Source organism: Yarrowia lipolytica, chromosome 1B (assembly GCF_001761485.1).
Source record: "Yarrowia lipolytica chromosome 1B, complete sequence".
NCBI lineage: Eukaryota > Fungi > Ascomycota > Dipodascomycetes > Dipodascales > Yarrowia > Yarrowia lipolytica.
The window spans coordinates 1,624,058-1,644,474 of NC_090771.1; the positions used below are offsets into that span (position 1 = coordinate 1,624,058).

The 20,417-nt window shown below is 48.1% G+C and overlaps 7 protein-coding genes across 7 annotated transcripts; 3 read left to right on the plus strand and 4 right to left on the minus strand.

Annotated features, from left to right (window-relative positions):
- Positions 1-1,064: 1,064 nt before the first annotated feature.
- YALI1_B16255g (uncharacterized protein) lies at positions 1,065-1,517 on the minus strand (the record flags this gene model as incomplete). The annotated part of the gene is made up of 1 exon (XM_068282075.1): positions 1,065-1,517. The coding sequence occupies one exon, from the start codon at positions 1,515-1,517 to the stop codon at positions 1,065-1,067; it is 453 nt and encodes a 150-aa protein (XP_068138176.1).
- Positions 1,518-3,647: 2,130 nt separating this feature from the next.
- Positions 3,648-4,864, plus strand: YALI1_B16277g (uncharacterized protein; the record flags this gene model as incomplete). Its single annotated transcript, XM_500797.1, has 2 exons — positions 3,648-3,724; positions 4,195-4,864. 2 exons carry the CDS (start codon positions 3,648-3,650, stop codon positions 4,862-4,864), a joined length of 747 nt encoding a protein of 248 aa, XP_500797.1.
- A 1,043-nt stretch (positions 4,865-5,907) lies between these two features.
- YALI1_B16309g (uncharacterized protein) lies at positions 5,908-6,921 on the minus strand (the record flags this gene model as incomplete). The annotated part of the gene is made up of 1 exon (XM_500798.3): positions 5,908-6,921. The coding sequence occupies one exon, from the start codon at positions 6,919-6,921 to the stop codon at positions 5,908-5,910; it is 1,014 nt and encodes a 337-aa protein (XP_500798.1).
- An 898-nt stretch (positions 6,922-7,819) lies between these two features.
- Positions 7,820-10,567, plus strand: YALI1_B16318g (uncharacterized protein; the record flags this gene model as incomplete). The annotated part of the gene is made up of 1 exon (XM_500799.3): positions 7,820-10,567. One exon carries the CDS (start codon positions 7,820-7,822, stop codon positions 10,565-10,567), a length of 2,748 nt encoding a protein of 915 aa, XP_500799.3.
- A 1,854-nt stretch (positions 10,568-12,421) lies between these two features.
- On the minus strand, positions 12,422-13,522 carry YALI1_B16375g (uncharacterized protein; the record flags this gene model as incomplete). The annotated part of the gene is made up of 1 exon (XM_500800.1): positions 12,422-13,522. The coding sequence occupies one exon, from the start codon at positions 13,520-13,522 to the stop codon at positions 12,422-12,424; it is 1,101 nt and encodes a 366-aa protein (XP_500800.1).
- A 1,812-nt stretch (positions 13,523-15,334) lies between these two features.
- Positions 15,335-17,026, minus strand: YALI1_B16410g (uncharacterized protein; the record flags this gene model as incomplete). The annotated part of the gene is made up of 1 exon (XM_500801.2): positions 15,335-17,026. The coding sequence occupies one exon, from the start codon at positions 17,024-17,026 to the stop codon at positions 15,335-15,337; it is 1,692 nt and encodes a 563-aa protein (XP_500801.2).
- Positions 17,027-17,855: 829 nt separating this feature from the next.
- Positions 17,856-19,466, plus strand: YALI1_B16419g (uncharacterized protein; the record flags this gene model as incomplete). Its single annotated transcript, XM_500802.3, has 1 exon — positions 17,856-19,466. The coding sequence occupies one exon, from the start codon at positions 17,856-17,858 to the stop codon at positions 19,464-19,466; it is 1,611 nt and encodes a 536-aa protein (XP_500802.1).
- Positions 19,467-20,417: the final 951 nt, after the last annotated feature.

Consider the following 20,417-nt stretch of genomic DNA (forward strand, 5'->3'; position numbering starts at 1 on the left):
TCCACCGAGTTTCAGTCGTTTTCAGGTGTGTAACTCGTTGTCTCCTACAACTGGGCCTGAGCTTCCTTTATTATAGTGAATTCTACCTCCAACCCAACATGATAAAATAAGCTTTGTACAGAACCCAACGTGCACATCACTTTTTTAACCTTACGTCTCCAAGTCCGCTCTCCCAACGCGACTTGTTGAGGTCACGTGCATGTGGGGTGGTGATATGTTACACTGGATGGATCGGCTTGGATGGTATTTGGTTGGGGAATGCAAGGTACGAGAAACAGAACACTACCAAGGAACAAAAAAATCCCCACATCTCTTTAAAGCTGCTTCAGATCGCCATTTTATTCATATTCGCCACCCGGCTCCCCCACAGGTTCTATATTGAGCTAGAATAACGAAAGCTAATGCCGAGGCCTAAACCCCAGTCCAGTCCTAACTGTCTGGGGTCCCAAACACTGTCTCTCCCTGCCTCCCTGCCATTATTAACTGTAAGTGCGACAGTGTTGACTACTCTTGGTAGTTCTCGCGTCCTTTTGGGCAAGTGGGTGGTGGTTCCAGTGCCTCTCCAGGCCTTGGTCTTCGGGCCGTACTTGTACAGTACATTCTATGCTTGCGCTGTTTGATATATGTACTCGTACAAGTATGTACTTGGCACTATCGTGCGAGGAACGATACTGTAGATACAACACTGGAACGTGCACCTCCGTATATTCGTGAACTGCGCGGTGCATCCCCAATATGGCCTCGAAAAGGTTGCGTTAGTGCGATTCTAGCTTACCGTTCCGGAACGGTCGTTGATGGTTTCATTGGCACCATTAAGACACTGCTAATGTGACGTCCGCTGCTGTCGCAGTCTCACTGACTTCAGCGACCTGTGAGGTTGAATATTGATTGAGTTCCATCTCATTTGGCTGAAGAGCGCTCACTTGCTCCAACGTGGTGGCGATGGGAATAATGGAACATACACCGAAGCTGACCATAATGTCAGATATAGCGTGGGGAGTGTCTTGATCCCATAGGCTGTCAGAGGGGCTATTTCCGGACCAGTGCTACTTTTTTTTTCCTGGCTATAAACAGCCTTTGGTATTGTTACTGGTCCTGCGATACAAGGACCAGCAATGAATGGTATTGTACGATCGATACGTACAATACGAGTACAGTGTACTCACCACCCACGTGATGCTCCCCGCTACAACAACAGCTGTAGGAACACTATTGAGAGGGGACCCATTGTTGAATCCGGACAAGAGGGTAGAGTTTGGTTCATGGGGGGAATCATGGGGGGATGCTTTTCCCAACAAATAGAGTCCTGAAGAGATTGATAACGGAAACATCACGATGGAAAATGTGTGGTTTCGCGAGTCTTGCGGAAGCGGTTTAATGGAATCTCTACAAATATCTGCTAGTCGACTTGTCGTCCGAGAAATGGCCCTAACCCCCCCCTCCTCAACAAGACATCGTTTAGACCGGCTTTGCGGCACACAATGTGATAGGGTTCGCCGCACCCAGATAAATCTCATCGCTTGCCGTGCAGTATCATGTCACATTCACTGATGTGGGCTGACCAAACTGAGTGCTTGGAAAGTGTGCAGGAAAAGTAACAAAGTGCAAGTAGAAAATACAGAAAAAGGCGTGGGAAACACCATCACTGAGCCTTGCCAGTTTGTTTTATCAATACTAAGGTTATTAGCTGGCATGTGATTGTCATTGGAATGGACACTAGCAATACTGAATGTGGGGCTGGGACCGCGTGAGTTGACATGAAGTGTTACTACGTACAGTACTTGTACAAGTAGGGGTTGGTTGGTATTGTGGGGTATCGTTGGTATCGTGCCACCAGGCGTTATGATGGACACTAAAAGTACGTACGAAGGGGGATCTGAACGGCCATATTTCGGTCGCCCTATATAATCAGTGACTACAGTATGTACTGTAACATCGTTCGCCGAGTTCAGAACCACGATCGCACACATCAGTTCAATCCCCGCTCCCTCCCCAATGCTGTACAAAATATTTGCTTCTTCTAAACTCGATCCGCCGATCAGCCTGTTCACCGTACACCTGGTTCGATCTGTGGATCCCCACGCAACAAACGAGGCACTAGCCGTAGTCAGACTGGCTATTGAGGATGCCTTTCACCCGCCACTATCAGCGGATACAGTATTTAGATCTACCAGCCCTTCAGACTCGTTAAAAAAAGCTGCTGCTATATTTGGAGCTACTTGCCCAAGGACTCGCCAGCGGCCTGCCTTTTCACAAGCCTCACAAGATAGCCTTGTTGGGTTGAGTGTACACATGCAAATAATGGGCGATTAAGCGAGGCAAAAGTCACTTGTGTTGCTGACTCACCGATCGGGTGGCATTTCTATCAAGTACGAGTACCAATGTACGATTTGTACACACGCCGTACCGTACCCACATTGATATCAAGCTGGATAGACCACCCCAACATTAGCTCCAGAAGATGCAGAACACAGATTGTAGCAGTCTCTAGCGGGATGTTCGCAGTCTTAAGTTCGACAAGGGGCCCTCTTATCGATCGCGAGGACCTCGCTACGAGTAGCTGTACAACGCTTTTCGAGTCCTAACTCACACCATCATGTTTCCAGCGATTTCTCTCCTCTCGATCCCTGCTGAATAACTTTAAGCTGTATCAGGTCATGACACTCTATTTTGGGGACAATTTCTGAAGAGTTCTACTGTAGTAATTAACGATATGAGGACAAGACCACGCCTGCAAGTTCCCCACCAAATCTCCGTCTCACTGGACAAGGCCACAGGTCGCGATACACAGCAACCTCAGTTGCGCGTTCACCGTACGAGTATATAATGATATCGAAATCCCCCGGCTTCTTCAACACACACACACAGGCAGCCCGATTCCCTGAGTTCAGTTAGTATGGACGCAGTATATATTTTTTATTTTGTATTACAACATGTGCCATGCAAGCTGTCTTCGATCTGCTCATCGGTTTCCAGTTCAAAGGTGTCTGACTTTTTCGGGCGCATTGTAAATTTCAGAACAGCCCCAAACCTTTTTCAACCATTCTATTCTCACTCAGGCATGGCACCATACAATGGCGGGATGCACTTTGGTTTTTGTACTCATATTTGTAATGTGAGGCTGCTTCCTTAACTGTGTCGTCGTTGAACGGCATCACTGCCCTTGGAGTGTGTAGAGGTAGGGTTCGGCAAGAAGGTTAAACGAGAGCACCATACAAGCAGAGTTCAAAAAACAGGCAGAAAACGGTCCGAATGCGTTTCTGTGTCCATACAGGCGATCCTAGCTGCACTCGAAGAGCCATTGATGAAAGGGTCAGAAACACACACAATGATATCGAGCATCTATCATACATGTACCCATACTGGTTCAATAATCATACTGGTACGGTACTCATTCTTGTGTAATAGCTGTAAAGTATGTTGCAATAAAAGGTTTGCTGCCACGATGGAAAAACTCTGTTTGGTTGCTAAACTTCCTCTCTGAGCACTTATACACCTTCTAAACTTGTGGATAGTCCACTGTCCTTGTTTCACACCAGTTGTGTCGTCCTGACTTGACACACGAGCACACACAGACACAGACACAGACACAGACACAGACACATACACAGACACACGCAACTTGTCACAAAAAAAAAAGACATACCATGGCACGCAGGACACTGTACGTGACCGGTTTTGCACCCGAAATCAGCGCCCGGGAGCTTGCCTATGAATTCGAGGAGTGAGTATTGTTCCGCTTTTCCCCCTTTTTTTTTTCTTTTGCCCTCTCTGTTCTTTTTCATCCATGTTTTTTCTTTTGCTGTTCCATCTGTTGTTGTTTTTTTACCTGCTCTTCTCGCCGTCACTCATGGACTTGTTTCCATCGCTCTTCCTGCCGTTTTTTTATACACCTTCGCTTCTAAGCAAAAACATCAGTCTCACTTTCTCCTCCTTTCTTCCAGCTTTCTTCACTCTCATTCCGAGAGCACTCCCCTGCTCGTCCCTCCAATAATGATTGTCTTTACTCGGTCTTTCACTCCATTTATACACTGTCACGTCACAACGTCGGTGAAGCAGTGTATTTTCACGACACACTTGGAATGGTGCCTCCTTTCCCAACTCTCAAGCCAGTGGTAGAAACCTCCTCCTACCACCGGTGGCTTCCCCCTACTTCAACATGATTTACAACCCTTCTATGCAGAACTAACACAGAATCGGAAACATATTTCGATGCGACGTGATCTCGCCTGCTCGATCGGGGCGACAGCACGGGTACGCGTTTGTTGAGTTTGAAAACGCCCGCGACGCCGAGTACGCCTACAGAGACATGCATAACCTGAGAATCGCCTCTGGTGACATATTGCATATCGAGTGGGCCAAGACGCCTCTGCGGGAAACCCGACGACGACGACGCTCCCTTGACCGAGGCTCTGCCAAGCGACGAAGCCGAATGAGCAACGGCAACAGCGACCGATCACGATCACGATCGCTAAGCCCCGAGCGACGACGATCACGAAGCCCCGAACGACGACGATCACGAAGCCCCGAACGACGACAGTCACAAAGCCCGGACGGAGGCCGATCGCGAAGCCCCGAGCGAGGCCGATCTCGACGAAACGAACGCAGAGACTTTTCCGAAAGTCCGGAGCGAAAACCCGGCTCGAACGTGTGTGATAATGAAGACGGGGAGCGCACCGAGAGCCGCTTTGATCAGACGTCGTCGCAACATGACCCGTCGCAGCACGACTCCACGCACACGCCCAACGAGTCGGATGCTACCATGGTTGGTAGTGGCCACAATAGCGTGGATGGCAAGGATAGTGCTGAGGCAGAGACGGCACCGTATAATTGCGGAGACGAGCCCCAGCTCGAGGCCGAGTAATTTATCGCACCCTGTGCACTGTATATTAGACAAGAGCGTTGTAGTGAAACAAAACATTGTAGCTCCGTGACCTAGAGTGTGCTTGTACTGTAGTTTAATCATGAACCAATGAACGAGTGAGCAAGGGAGTGGTTTCGACGAACTGCACGTGGCGAACAATCGAACAGAGTCACCAGTGTACGGAATCACCCGGCATATTGAACATCTTGATATGGGGATCGTTATGAAGAAGCATCGGAGGCCATTCGTAACGGAGAGAGTTGTTTAGTCAACTAACAGACCACATAAAGCGACCCAGTGGGTTTCTGGGTGCGTTAGTACGTGTGCGAGAGTCCTGCTGGTCAAGGGTGAATTAGAGATACCACGTTCTACTATATATCTTAAGATCTTCACGGCTAACAGAATTGATCATTCGCACTCTACAAGGATCGGCTGCTTCTCTCTAGGTCCAGTTCTGAACGAGGCCAGGGCGTGAGTACGAAGTGTAGATGTGTTTGAAGTTATGCATTACATCTCTATGATCTTGATACGATTCACAAGTTTGTTATTCCTACTAGTTTGTCCAAGTAAGGAACTGTACATAAGGCAGCCATAGATACCATGGGTACGCTTGTGAAATCTAGGAGTAGCTAGTCAGTGAAAGCCGAACGAGCCCACAAGTTACTTGCATCCACAGGGTATTTATTGAGAGTAGAATTACGTATGTCAATCTGGAAAAAGTCTCGAACTTGATTACTGTACTTGTAGTTTGCAGTGTTCCTTTCCAAGCTTACATGACACATCTATCCTTGGTGTACTTGTATATACGAGTGGGACTCCATAGCTGCAATAGACGATTAAGCGGGTAACTAATGTCCGTCGAGTATAGGGATCCGTCTTTGTACTGTATGCTCTTCTGATTCTACTGTACCAGTGCATACACTACTTCATCATAACAATGCTTTGTAGCTCAGATATCTTGTATTCGTACTGGTTACACACAGTGCATTCGTGATTCCTTGGTAAAACACCTGTATACACCAACAAAATTCATTTCAAACTCGCTAGATCTTCACAATCACCTTTCCCATGGACTTGTTGCTTTCGAGATACTTGTGAGAAGCAACGATATCCTCAGTGGTGAAGTTGAACAGCTTGTCAACAAAAGTGTCAATCTTTCCTTCAAGGATGAGAGGGACAACATGAGATACAAAGAAGTCTCTAAGCTTCTCCTGGTAGGCAAGATCTCGTGATCTTAGAGTGGTTCCTTGGACAACAAGTCGCTTGTAGATGATGAGACCGATGGGGACATCGCCCTTGACGATGGGACCGCTCATAGCTCCCATGAGAACGATCCGGGCGTCCTTGGCGGCGATCTCGAGGTTTCTCACAAAGTACGTCTGGCCCACGGGGTCGATGATGACATTGACACCTTCTCCCTTTGAAGCGTCATAGTGCTTGCTAATCACTTCCTTGAAGTCTTCGTTGTGATAATTGATAGGCACAACTGTAACACCAAACTTGTTGCCCAACTTCTTGACAAACTCACACTTCTCGTCTGAGCCGACTGTGGTAAAGATCTTGGACGCTCCGAGACTGGCAGCCAGCTGGATCACAGCAATACCGACGGAGGAGGCTCCAGCATGGAAAAGAACAGAGTCCCCCTTCTGGAACTTACCAACGGTGGTAAGTACCTGGATGCCTGTGAACCACACTTCAGGCAGACCGGCTGCCACCTCCATACTGAGATCATCAGGCACCTTGATTAGAGTCTCTTCAGCAGCCACCACATACTCCGCATAGGCTCCTCCGTACACCAGACCAAAGACCTTATCCCCCACGGCGAATTTATCGGACTCGGACTTTTCAATTGTACCTGAGAACTCGACTCCAAGAGTCTTAGGAGCCTGAGGAGGAAGAGGGTAGTTTCCAAGCCGCTGAAGAAGGTCCATTCGGTTAAGACCGAAGTACTCTGTCTTGACAAGCAACTGACCGTTCTGGGGGTTTGGAGTGGGCCCTTCTCCAATGTAGAGGTTTTCCGCGGGGCCCTTGTCATCCTTGACTTGTACTGACTTCATTTCTGTGTTGTTTTCCGCTGCAATTGACGTCAACGGAGGTTTATATAAAATGGCGGGGTGCTACACACACTTGCTTCATACACGCACGCCAAGTTCATTTGTAAGCGTGCAGCAGAAACTTAGTGTTGGTGGGGGGATGAAGACTGTATCGATGGAGTTAGCACTAATCGCGAAATGATATCGGTCTTTGTGAAATGAGCGAAACAACGCATTTTCAGCATGACTGTCTAGTTATTTTGTTTCGTATCATCTTCTCCGCATTCCAAACGAACTCTCCACGGCAACTGACAGTGCCAAGTCGACTAAACAAGTTGTTGAGGATTGACGTGTACCAGGGCTGGCTCAGGCATGTCGTCATTCTAATATCGATATCCTACCAGTATGTACTTCTTCTACTTGTAGGAGAGTGTGAAGTTCTGAATTTTAATCAGCACTGGTGATATACCAGTATGTACAATTGGTGTCATGACCTTATGAGTAAAAAAAACGAGCTCGAAGGTTCTGTTCTTTTTTCTCTCTTCCTACAGTAACTACTTGTACTCGCAATGGTACCGTAATACTGTAGCTAGAAGCACCGTACGAGTAAGTACACTCGATTACAGCCCGCAGCCTATTTTGAAAGGGATGTATTTTATCATAACAAGTGGTGGAGCAACAGGAAAGGGCAACAGGAAAGTACTTCTACTATACACATGTATGTACATACTGTACCACTGTGGTAATTTCAATTAATTCAATGAGTTACAACAGTTCCTACTCCACAAAAATTAAAACTGCTAACCCATTCTGATATATGCATCACGCAAGATCTGGTAACCGTACAATTACTGTAAATGGCATCGACCTACCGTAAATCAGTTCCACCTTGACATCACACAACTACTTGTAGTCAGTGTTAATGCACCATATCCAACCCAATACCCCTAATATTTGTATAGCGCGGCTACGAGTAACCCTTACTTGTAGTTCAAACCAAGCGTGCCTGGATAGTGCATGTTGGGAGACTGTGTTTCCGCAGCTGCTTAGTAGCCCGCCGTTTTCAGTTCGCCACGGTCACGTGGACAAAATCAACTTCGGTGCATGTTACATGCTGTGCAGCCCAGACCTGAAACCACGTCACCATCACACCATGTCAAAAGACTCATTTGCGGATCTGTGGACGCCCAAAACCGGCAAGGATGCGGCGTCCAAGCTATCGCTGGCTGAACGTCAAAAACAAGAGGCTGCTAAGAAAGCTGAGCAGGCCAAACAATGGTCTGGTCTGGACTACCTGGGCGGAGGCATTGGAGGGGGCAGTACGGGCTCCAGTGGACTCGTGAGAGGACCTATTTCGAGCACGAACACAGGCTCATCGAGCTTGAGTGCAAACAATACCTCTCGACCTACTGACCTTCTTGCTGCCGGCCCCACAGCCTCTGCACGAGCCAAGGCAGGTAACCTGACTGCCGACAACACGGGCTCCAGTAACCCGTTCATGCCTACTTTCAAGATCATCGAGGACGAGCGATTCGAGCAGAAAGTGCCTGTTCCCAAGGACCCTTTTGATCTAATGGATCTCGGCATGTCTGCTCCACTGGGTAACAACACCACCCAGACCACCTCAAATACGTCTCAGAAGAACAACACAATCGAAGAGGAAGATGATCCATTTGCTGTTTTCAATCAACCGGTCAAGAAGGACCCCGAGCCTGAACGACAGCACGAAAGAAAACCCGAACGACAGCCCAAGCCTCGATCAAGAGCCGAGCTCCAGCCTAAACCTGCGTACAAGCCCGAGAGAACATCAACTCCTGGAGGAGACAAGGCTGTAGCAGAACTCGTAGATATGGGGTTTTCTACAGACCAGGCTTCTGCAGCTCTGGCTCTTACTCCTACCGGAAAGGAGGTCGCCATGGCCATTGACATTATCATGAAACAGGCCCATGCAGCCGCCAAGGGAGAAACTTACGTGCCTCCTTCCGCCCAGAAGAAGCAGGAACAGCACCGTCAGTCGCGACAAGCTCGTCCGACTACACGTGACGAACCCACCGACGAGTGGGAGCGGCAGTCCAGAATGCAAGACTCGTCTTCTAGCAGATCCAGCCGGTCCAGGGATCCGTTCGGAGGAGAGAACGAAGACATGTTTTCTGACGCATCCAAGGTCGCTTCCCAGCTGGGAGCACAGTTTATGTCTAAGGCTGGCTCTCTGTGGTCCGTGGGGCGAAAGAACCTCGCTAAGGCCGTGGAGAACTACCAGGGAGGAAGCCGGGGTACTAATGCTGCCGATGGATCTCCTGCTTGGATGAAGGATGCCAAACAGTACGAGGAGGACCGAGGATTCAAAGACTCATACCAGCCTATGGGCGAGTCGTTCAAGGATTCTGATGATAGCGACGATGACGACCACGGTGAGGAGGAACACGTTAGACCTCCTCCTAGACAGTCAAGACCCCCTCCTAGGGAGACCAGACAGGCTCCCAGACAGACTCCTCCACCTTCGAATGGAAAATTCAAATTCAATGATGACGAAGAAACCATCGCTCCTCGACGAAGACGTCCTGAACCTAAAGAGACCCCTACTTCTGTAGCTAAGGAGACTCCCGAGCAAGCGCCTGCTCTCGTTGGAGATCTCTGGGATGCTCCTGCTCCTACTGCGCCTGCCCAGAAAATCGCTACCTCGTCTGCCCCTAACGGCGGCGCGTCTCTTATTGGTTCTACTTCTTCCTCTTCCGCTGCCTCTATCAATCGACCCCATGTGGCCGTCTCTTCCATGGCTATGGAGATGGTCTCTGATGGACGAGAGAAGGGCGCTGAGGCCGTGAAGCAGGGCTCTTACGATATTGCTCTGGAACACTACAACCAGGCACTTGCCAACGTGCCCTCTCCTCATACTCTGCGAGCCCTTCTGCTGTCCAACCGTGCTTTCTGTCACCTTAAGGCTGGAGATGCCAAGGCTGCCATTGTTGACTCTGAGGAGGGCATCACCATCATCGGACCCAGTCTTGGTGTTGGGGAGGAGGTTGAGCCTGGCAAGTCTCTTCAGGAGATTTGGTCCAAGTTGGTGATGCGGAAGGCTGAGGGTCTGGAGCATCAGGAGAAGCATCAACAGGCCCTGGACCAATGGACGTTGCTGGTGAGCAAGGGATTCACCACGAAGCTTGTCATGGATGGTAAGCGACGATGCCAGATGATTTTAACCCCCAAGTCTGCTCCTAAGACTGCTCCTAAGACTGCAAAGCCTGCTGTTAGACCTACTGCCAAGCCTGCGTCGTCTGCACCCACTCCAGCAGGCAAGTACGAGAACCTTGATCGTGTACGGGCCAGCCATGCCAAGATCGCCAAGGAAGAGGCCGAGAAAGCTGCTCTGGGCGATGTCGTTGCTGTCAAGATTGAGACGTGGCGATCCGGCAACGAGGACAACCTGCGTGCGCTTCTGGCCACCCTGGACACTGTTCTGTGGCCCGAGGTGGGATGGAAAAAGATCACCGTGGCTGATTTGGTGGTCAACAAAAAGGTGAAAATCAACTACATGAAGGCTGTGGCCAAGACTCATCCCGACAAGATATCGGCAGATACTCCTACCGAGAAGAAGATGATTGCCAATGGAGTCTTCATCACGTTAAACAAGGCGTGGGATAGCTTCAAGGTGCAAAACAACATGTCTTAATGAGCACCGAGATATAAGCGCCACCACTGCTCTTGCATTATAATTCCGAAACGGATAATACATGTACAGCCGAGGCAAGTTGTCCAGGCTTTCAATGGTCTCGATGTACGTCGTAGTTGATGCGCGTAGTCTGTACATACAAGTACAGGCTGTATACCTGCCGTAGACTTGCCGTTCATTGCTATTAATATTCGGAATTAACGCAGTTAGGGATACAATCCGCCAACAAGGTGAACACTTATACATATAACACGTTGGAATAGGGTTGATGCAGGTTGTGTAAAAGTACTAAATAAACGATCAGCTACTTGTAGGATGCCGTAGGTTGACGGCTTCTCTGGTACGACAGTGTGTGTACCTTGGCAGAGAGGTACACAGAGTATGGACTGGTAGGCTCTTGCTTGCTACAAATGGGAATATACACCACCTATAAATGAAGTGCTGTCGCCAACAAGATACTGCGATATTGCTTAACTCAAGGTCTCATGGCTATTTATGTGGCGTCTACTTCCCTCTTAGGCTTGACAGACGACGGGACGGAGAAAATCCCGATAGTTGCAAACAAAAACATGTGGCCCTTAAGGCATACTCAGGAAGGTATAAGGGAGGGTGTTTAGGAGTTTGATAAACCGTCGATCTAATGAAATGGCCCAAAGAGGTGAATCTAGAGTAGGTGGTATGTACTCGTACTGTACTTGTACATACTGTGCCGTGCGCCTTCTGTCTCATAGTCTCGAGAGCATAATAATGCTAGGGTATCTACCGTGCTGTACTCGTAGCGGGGGAGACGTTGTGGGTCATTGAAACGATTCGGACTTGAAGTTGATAGAATGGAGAGAAGCTCTTGGTATCCCGAATTAATTATTCACATGGCTCTCTTGAGCCATTCGTTGATAAGCACAGCCACTTGTTTCGGTCCATCCACCTCATTTAAGCCTTCGCTTAACTCTAACTGCGATGAGGTACATCATAAGAGCGGATGTTTCGCTGCATAGCGGCTTTTCAGCTTGCGGGATTAGGGAATTTTCCTCTGGGTGAAACAAAATGGTCACGCCGCAGCTCAGGCGCTGCATCGGAATGTCGGCCATAAATTGAACCAAAATTCCGTTCGTTCATCACTTCATGCAGGTTTGTTGCATTTGACAGATAACGGTTCTAACCGAGATGAGATGATGGAACTAATGGGAGCGTTCTAGGACGATATGGAGACAACCAGAGATCAGATAAAACCAACTACATGCCCCCGGTCAACGGCTCATCTATAATACACATCCTATTACACAGTACCTTGTACTTGTACGGACGCCTTTAGATTGAGGACGCATAAATTTATAGTTCCATCTATAACACACATGTACAGTCCGCATGTGTGTAAAGTGAAAGAAACGGGAAGCCAATCAGTGAAGACGAAGAGAGAAATTGAGCACTCTCTTACGACATAAGGTCTTGCCTGGATCCCCACCCTCCTGCTGGACTACCCCTAAACCACTCACTACAAGTACGAGTAGCGTATCTCCTCCAAACTCAGAAGACCTAATAGAGTTGCATTGCTGTGGCGGCCGACAATCTTCATCTCTTCAGACCATTCAAAGGGACAAGCCAGCCTTACTGGAAATAAAGTCTCCGACGAGGCCTGGGGATTCAAGCTCTGGCACGTACTTCTACACCTCTTTGTGTTCACATGTACGGTTCTGTGGTGTGCTTCTTACCAAGAGAAACTACAAGAATTGTAGATATCCCTAGGTGTGTCGATGATTGTGGCATTGGTTGCCTGATACAATGCAACAGTAAATAAGAGAAAAGGAGAACATAATTCAAAAATGCATTGCTAGTTAGCGATAAATATTGTGGGCACTATTGGTCGAGGAAGTGGGCCTCCACTCCAGCAGACTCTTCGTACTGGCATGCAGACACTATGGTCTTACCGAACGTCTTACCAACCCACATTTCAGTTGCTCCAGTAGCCACCTTTCCCAGTAGATCTCCAGTATCGGTCGACCAGATGCAGATTCCCGTGTCGGAGGCGGTGATGGTGGTTTTGTCGGATGTGCTCAGAACCTGACCTCCAGTTTGAAGCAGCTCTTCGTGAGAGATAATTTTTAGCAACTCAGCAGATCCACAGTCCCAAATGAACAAGCAACCGTTGGATCCAACACAGGCGAGTTCGTTGCCCATTTCGTCGAGCTTGAAACTCATTTGGCCGGTCAGAGTATGCTGAAGAGACCCGTCTCGCAGGTCCCAGATTTTGACAATGTTGTTTTGATCACCCGTTATGAGTCTCATGTTTTTGGAATCCAGAGCAATGTCTTTGACGGCCGCTTTGTGGCCTGTGAGTACGTATTTCTGCTTCTCTGAGCGAGTCTCCCATATTCTGACAGTCATATCTGAAGATCCAGATACCACAAACTTGTTGTCTGCTCTCAGTACAGTAACTGTCTCAGAGTGTCCATTTTCCAGTGGAGTGGAGATGAATTGCCCCTTGTTGTTCTCCTTTCCTAGTCTGACAGTGGTATCTGTAGATCCCGAGACCACGCTTCCGTTGTCAATCATCTTAACACAAGTGACTTCTCCAGTGTGTCCTATGACCACCTTGGGTTTAATATCGGGCAAAGGGACAGGCAGCGAGGTGGCCAGCTGGTCAACGTTGCTGTGGTCGCATTCGGCAAAGTAAATGTTGATGTTGGTGTCCTTGGAGCCCGTTACACACACATTTTCAATCAGGTCAAGGCAGGTGACAGGCTGGGTATGGCCCTGGAGATTAGTCATGAGCTTTCCAGTTTTCGAGTGGAACGCGCTCACGATGTTGCTGTTCTCCAGCGAGACGCACATATGGGCGTCGTTGAAGACGACGTCGCGAACCACGAATCGGGGACGCAGTGGGATGAAAATGTGAGGATGCGACGTCGGGGTGTATTTGGCGGCCTCCTCGTCATTGGGTCGGGCACGGTGGCGCATTTGGGGTTGTGAAGAGTAGACAATGTTGGATGGGATGTGGAATCATAAAATACAAACTGCAGAGCTTTTGTTTTGTGTTTTTTTCTCTTCATCTGACTATGAGCTGAGTTGGCCAGGAAGGTCGGGTTGAGATTTAAGACGCTTAAGCTTTAGTCGTGCAGTGCAGAATGGAAGGGAAAAAACCCAAGAGAAGCTCAGCGGGAGAAGGGTTCCTTCAGCGAAGCAGACGCCAGGCAGGACAAAAAGAAGGGACAAAACAGGCCCTAAAAGTTTGGGGAAAACCTTGGGGGAGGAAAATTAATCGCCCAGACTGAAACTGCCCCGGGAAGAGTGAAAACATGTCAGACATCAGCCCATAATTGGTTTCTCTCAAGGAGAGGGGATGAGATGAGGAGTCCTGATTTATGTACACGCAAGGCTGGTACTGTACTCGCTCGTACCTGGTGTGCTTACTTGGCAAACAAGCTCATGGACAGCTTCCCATTGTATGTACAGTCCATACGATACTGAAATGTACAGTACTGGTATTGTATTTGTACTGTACATCCAGTACCAGTTCACGCACTGAAAACTCCAGAAACCTGTTGGGCTTACATGGCTCTATAACGGCCGTTGGGCACGGCCAACAAGACTGCTGCTTATCGTATCCGAGAGCACACATAACAACAGGGCACAGATCTACAGACAGAGGAGCAGCAGATATTTAGCGTACAGGTGCAGTACGTATTGCTTGGAGGCAAATCAGGAGCGTCTCATTCACTATCTCACCCCCAAATTCCTCTTCTCTGTTCTCCAATAGAGTTCTTCTTCAGCCGCGTGTACTGTTACTGTAACTCGTACCGGCAGGTACGAACATGTCCCAGTCGAGGGGAAGGGACAAAAAAACCAGTCAGCAAAATGGTGCATAGAACGCACACTTTTGCACGCAAGCATACAATAAAAGTCACCACTACTGTTTTTCCTTGGCCACTCAGTATGTACACGATCCGCAATAGCTATATATACCGTATAGTCTTTTTTCGAGTAAGAACCGTCTCAATATGAGGTTCAATTGCGAGAAAGGATGGTGTTTAGGCTCTTGGCTTTTGTCCGACTGAAAAACAAAAAGCTGGCAATGCACAATTTCAACGTATAAGTAATGACTCAAAATGCGATACATGAAACGTAACAAACCAGCGCACAACCCACAAGGAGGTCACGTGACTCACAGTGTTTGCCACGCGCAAAAATCTTGAGTTCAAGCTTTTTCAAGTCCCATGATCTGTACCATCTGCATATCCCATGCATGAGATCGATAACACAACGGTTGGGACACTTTGTGGGCAGTGTCAAGCACACAATCGGCATGACTGGGTTATTTTTGATACGCATCTTTTTAGCAATGTTCGTTTACAGTATGTGATTGATTGGTGCTTTCCTCTTTTGGTTACTCCTTATAAATCACGCTCTCTCAATCTCCACAACAGTCTTTCATAAAATCTTAATTTCCACGATTGGATTTCACATGAAGCCCTAAAAACCAAGGCCTGACCATTGAGATCTCAATTGATAAGCATTGTTTGATGACGGGTGTTTCTTTTAAATGTGATGCTTAATCTATACAGCTGCCCTGTCTAACGATGAGTTCAGTATTGCTACCCCTTGCGAGTATCTCGTGAGTTTACGTTCAACGGGATCTCTCTTGGAATTGCATTTACCCTCAGCTTATGTAATGTAATATACTACAAGTACACGAAAAAACAAGAGTTCAATAACAAGTTTGTTCTGATAACTATATAACATCAAAGTTGTCACAGATAGCTCCTGTTCTATTCATCCCCTCAATGCAATATCATACTCTTTCAGAGCATGGTGGATGGATGTCTTGACCGAAGCCATGGCACCTACGGCCAACTTGTGCTGCTGTTCATCTTTTACCTCGCCGACAGCAGCATCAATTCGCTTGATGCACTTGGCTAAACTGTTAGCCATGGAGCTGCACTCAGCAGAACCCTCCTGGAAGTTGTGCCAAAAGTGACGAAGAAATTCAATGGTCGTAGTGTGAACAACGAGAAGGTCATTGAGTACCTTGGGATCCATTAGACTCTCCTGTACAGTCTCCCACGAGCCTTTTTGTTGGTTCACAGCACCCTGGACATTGCCCCAAGCCTGTGCATAGTCAGCAGAGTAGTCATCATGAACTAGAGACGCCAGTGACACAGGATTGTCATACTGAGAATGCACATACTCCTTACATGCCTCTGCATCCAATGGAGTCATATCCACGTCTCCATCACTGTCCTTCTTGTTGCCATTGGTATCGCTCTGTCTGACCTGCAAAGGAACATACTCCGCACCAGTCTCTCCCTGTAGATCAGCTAATGCAAGCGTTCCGTACTCCTTCTCGGCCAAGGGAGCTTCTGACTTTTGTGCCAGCCGTTCAGACAGTCGGTTGATGCTCTTTATGACACTTACCACATCTCTCCCCGACGATCCTGCTCTCATGGTCATGTCTGGCCGGTTTCCAAACGACTCTGAGCCTGCCTGAGAGTCGTTACCGCCGATGTCGACAAACCGATGCACCTTATCGGGCATTCCGGCGGCCAGTGCAGCCTCCTTATCGTACTCATCATCCAGGTATCTATCCATGAGTGGATCTGTTGGATCCTTGTGTGTGATTCTCTCTCCTCGAAGCTTCTTGAACAATCGAGATTGGAAAAATCGGGCCCAAAAATCAGACTCCTTGAGTCTGGGAACATTGTCGTCGTAGGCTGTCTGCACCACGGGATATTGGTCAAACATATCTTTGACCTTTTCAGGTGTAAGTTGCACATTGACTGTGTTATCTGAACCAGTAGTGGGTTTGATTGTAGACAAGACATTGTAAGGACCCTTCTTCTGGTTACTGGTCAATGCAAAGGCTCGCAGAAGATGCACTCGAATGCTCCAGAACTCCTCAGGCTTAAGTCCTCCGTGGATCACTGTAGCTGCAAACACCTTACCCAGCTCCTTACTCTCTTTGAGGAGAGTCTGTTGCAGCTGAAAGTCCGCCAACAGACTCTTATCGTCCATGGCCACCTTCTTCTCTTCCTTTTTCGGTGGTGGAGTCGCTGTGGCGGGTGTAGATGAGCCATCTCCTGTTGCTGAAGGAGGTGGGTTGGAGGCCTCTCTTCTAGCTCTGGAAACTAATCCTTGAAGCACGTCTCGACACTCAATCATGGTACCTCGATTGGAAAAGGCAAATGTCGAGGGATCATCGCCAGCGACGATTTTGAGCATGATTTTGGCCGAGTTTTCGGGTGTGGCCTGCAAGTTGGTGACATTGGCCAGGTTGACATTGATGGGTGCTCGATCTCCACTAACGGGCGTCCACTCCAGCTTCTTGGTCTCTGCACTGATACTCAGCACGCCCAGCACCTTCTTGTTGGTCGCCTGAAACGTGTGTGACATGGTGATTGTATCTGAATTAGGTGTACTTGTAGTGGGATTGTAGATGTTGATATGGGAGTTTGGAGCGTCATGCATGTCAAGTGTAAGTTAAGTGCGAAATGAACTAAAAGCTATCAGAGTTACTTCAAGCCCAACCAATGTACAGTATTAGGTTATTACATATACAGCAAAAAGTTATAATTTAAATGAATGTATATATGCAGAAAAAATATATAATATAATATAAAAGAACTACTGTAATGGTATGTATAATGGGGGTAAAAAGGGGAAGATTCGAGTATGAGAATCGGTGCAATGGACAATAATACCATGTACTGTAGTAATCATGGCAAAAGCTACTGTACCCCCATCGCACTTTAACCATCTTTTTTTATGGACAGACCTGATGGATGTTTATTCGGAAGCTCACAGGAAGACTGCTGGTAAGAATCTTCTTACAAGTACAGTAGCATACTGACATCACTTACGGATAAGAAGAAAAATAAACTGCTCTACTCTCCATTCTCTATCTTCAGAACCACCAACTAAAAACCTCTTGTCAGATCACCCAAACACCCACCCCTATCTTCTCCAATCCCTCCCACCAAGCCACAACTCATAATGTCTATATAGATCACACCTTGGAGCTGGACTACTGTAAAGAGATACAGCAAACATTAGCGATCATGAGTGCCGCCAAAGTGAGGAAAATAACACACAAATATAACATTTATACATATCCAGCTGAACTCCCCGCATGTATCTAATTGTCCCCAGAAACACCACCCTTGGTCCACGTGCATGATGCCCATCCCAACCAACTGTTTGTCCGCCCTAACCCTATGAAAAATTGACTATCAAATAATTTTAACCACAAGCGGGCAAATCCATATACATCTACTGTTACCAACACAGAACACACAACATGTCCACTGTCATCGGTATCGCTTTTGGAAACACCAACTCCTCCATCGCCTACGAGAAGGACGGCAAGGTCGAGGTTATTGCCAACCCCGACGGAGATCGATTTATCCCCTCCACCGTCTCCTATGTCGGCTCTGATGAGTACTCTGGTCTCGAGGCCAAGGCCCAGCTGATTCGAAACGCCGCCAACACCGTCACCAACTTCCGAGACTACCTCGGCAAGCCTTTTTCCAACATTGACGCTTCTGCTGCTAAGGCTTCTTCCAAGCCCACTGATGGAGGCTCGGCTGTTGCCTACAAGCTGGAGCGAGGCAATGGAGAGGAGGCTGTTTCTGTTGATGAGATTGCCGTCCGACACCTTACCAAGCTGCAGGAGGCCGCCAAGGACTACATTGGAAAGCCCATTGACGGAATTGTCATTGCTGTCCCCACCGATTTCGACGAGGCCACCACCAAGGCCGTTGTCAAGGCTTGTGAGGGTGCCAAGATGCCTGTTCTGCAGGTCATCTCCGAGCCCGCTGCTGCCCTGCTCGCCTCCGATGCTGGTAATGCCGAGATCTCTTCTGGCGACCGAGTTTCTCTGGTCCTCGATCTCGGTGGAATCCGATCCGATGCCGCTGTTATTGCTACCCGAGGTGGTGTCTACACCACCCTGGCCACTCACCACGCCTTTGGTCTCGGTGGTAACAAGCTCGATGATGCTCTCGTTAACTACTTCGCCAAGGAATTCGAGAAGAAGCACAAGCTGAACCCTCTGGAGGACAAGCGAGGTGTCGCCAAGCTCGTCCACGAGTCTGAGGCTGTTAAGAAGACCCTCTCTAACACTTCTTCTGCCACTTTCGCTATCGAGTCTCTCGCCGGTGGCATTGACTACCACGGAACCGTCAACCGACTGCGATTCGAGCTTGTTGCCAAGGCTATCTTCGCCGAGTTCAACACCTTTGCTCTTGAGGCTGTCAAGAAGGCCGGTCTTGATCCCCTTGATGTTGATGAGGTTCTCCTTGTCGGAGGAACCGCCAACATCCCCAAGATTGCCAAGCTGCTGTCTTCGTCTTTCGAAAACGCCACTGTCGTTGCCCCCGCTGTTGAGTCCAAGGCTGTTGAGCCCGCTGAGCTCGTTGCCCGAGGTGCCGCCATCCAGGCCGCTCTTGTTGCTGATTTTGACGAGTCCGAGATCGCCGATTCCACCCAGGCCGTTGTCACTGTTGCCCCCCACACCACTGCCCCCATTGGTGTCAAGCTCGCTGACGGCTCTCTCAAGGTGATCATCCCCCAGGATACCCCTCTGCCTGTCAAGAAGTCCGTTGTGCTCCCCGCCAAGGGCTCTTTCTTCGCCCAGATCTACGAGGGCAAGCACTCCATTGACGAGAAGGAGGTGACCCCCACCAACGACGACGATGACTCCGACTTTGACGACGAGCCTTACACTGAGCGAACCAAGAAGGTCGAGGGTACTCACCTCCTCGGCGAGCTTGGTCTTGATGGCATCACCGGAGACAAGGTCGAGGTCATTGTTAACATCACCCGGGAGCTCAAGCTCGAGATTTCCGCCCGGGAGATCGGAGGAGCCGGTGTTGTCCGAGGTGTTGCCGGAACCGCCAAGTTGGAGTAAGCATAGATAAAATAGAGATTGTTATTGATGGAAAGAAAGCAACTGTAGCATGGAGCAAGGTGTGTGGTATGAGGCTGCTGAGATAGGTAGGCGTGGATATCTTCAAAAGGTGCATCGATACGTGTAAAACATTGTGATTAATCAGGAATAGTATGTTTGACTGAGAGACATGTTGTAGAGAACTGTAGTGGTGTATATAAGCTACCTCAAGAGCTGAGGGTAGATAGATTCATTAGCCATTAGATTGGTTGCTGCAACATGAATATGGTGTCAATGTACGAATAACACTTACAAATACTTTCTCTTAAGATCAAGCTCATCCTATCTACTAAGATCCTGACGAGGACAGGCAAGTCCTGTTGTAATGTATCAGTAGAACACACCTTCGCGGTATAATGTTCCATCATTCAGTAGTAGGCATTACTTTTGTCTTTGATCTCAGCATTGATGGTCTCACTGATCATGGATGTGAGTTCCCTAGCACAGTATCTTTCTTCCGATCATCTCGAGCAGGTCAGGGCTACAGTACATGCTGCGGAAGAGGGAGGAGGGTGTTCTGGGAATATGCATCATAGCGTCAAATAATAGTCAACTAAATCGTGGCAACGGATAAATGATTGAAACTCCACGAAGAAACCTCATTACCTCAGGGATTTCCGCGACAATCATATTGCAATTAAAAAAAATTCAGCTCTTCTAGCATTCATGTCACGTGCCACAAACTCCAATATCAGATCAGGAGCGACCAAATCAACCCCGCCTGACTTTGCTTACATAATGAACTGTAAATGAAGTGGATGAAATTTGAGAGGGTGTATATAATGGGATTGAGATGTTCGATTTTGAAAATTGGAAAAGGGGGATAACTTATTTCGGGTATAAAGCACTTACAGCATTGAAATTGTTTCCATCTATCCTATCACCACCTCTCTACATTGTAGCACCTAGACT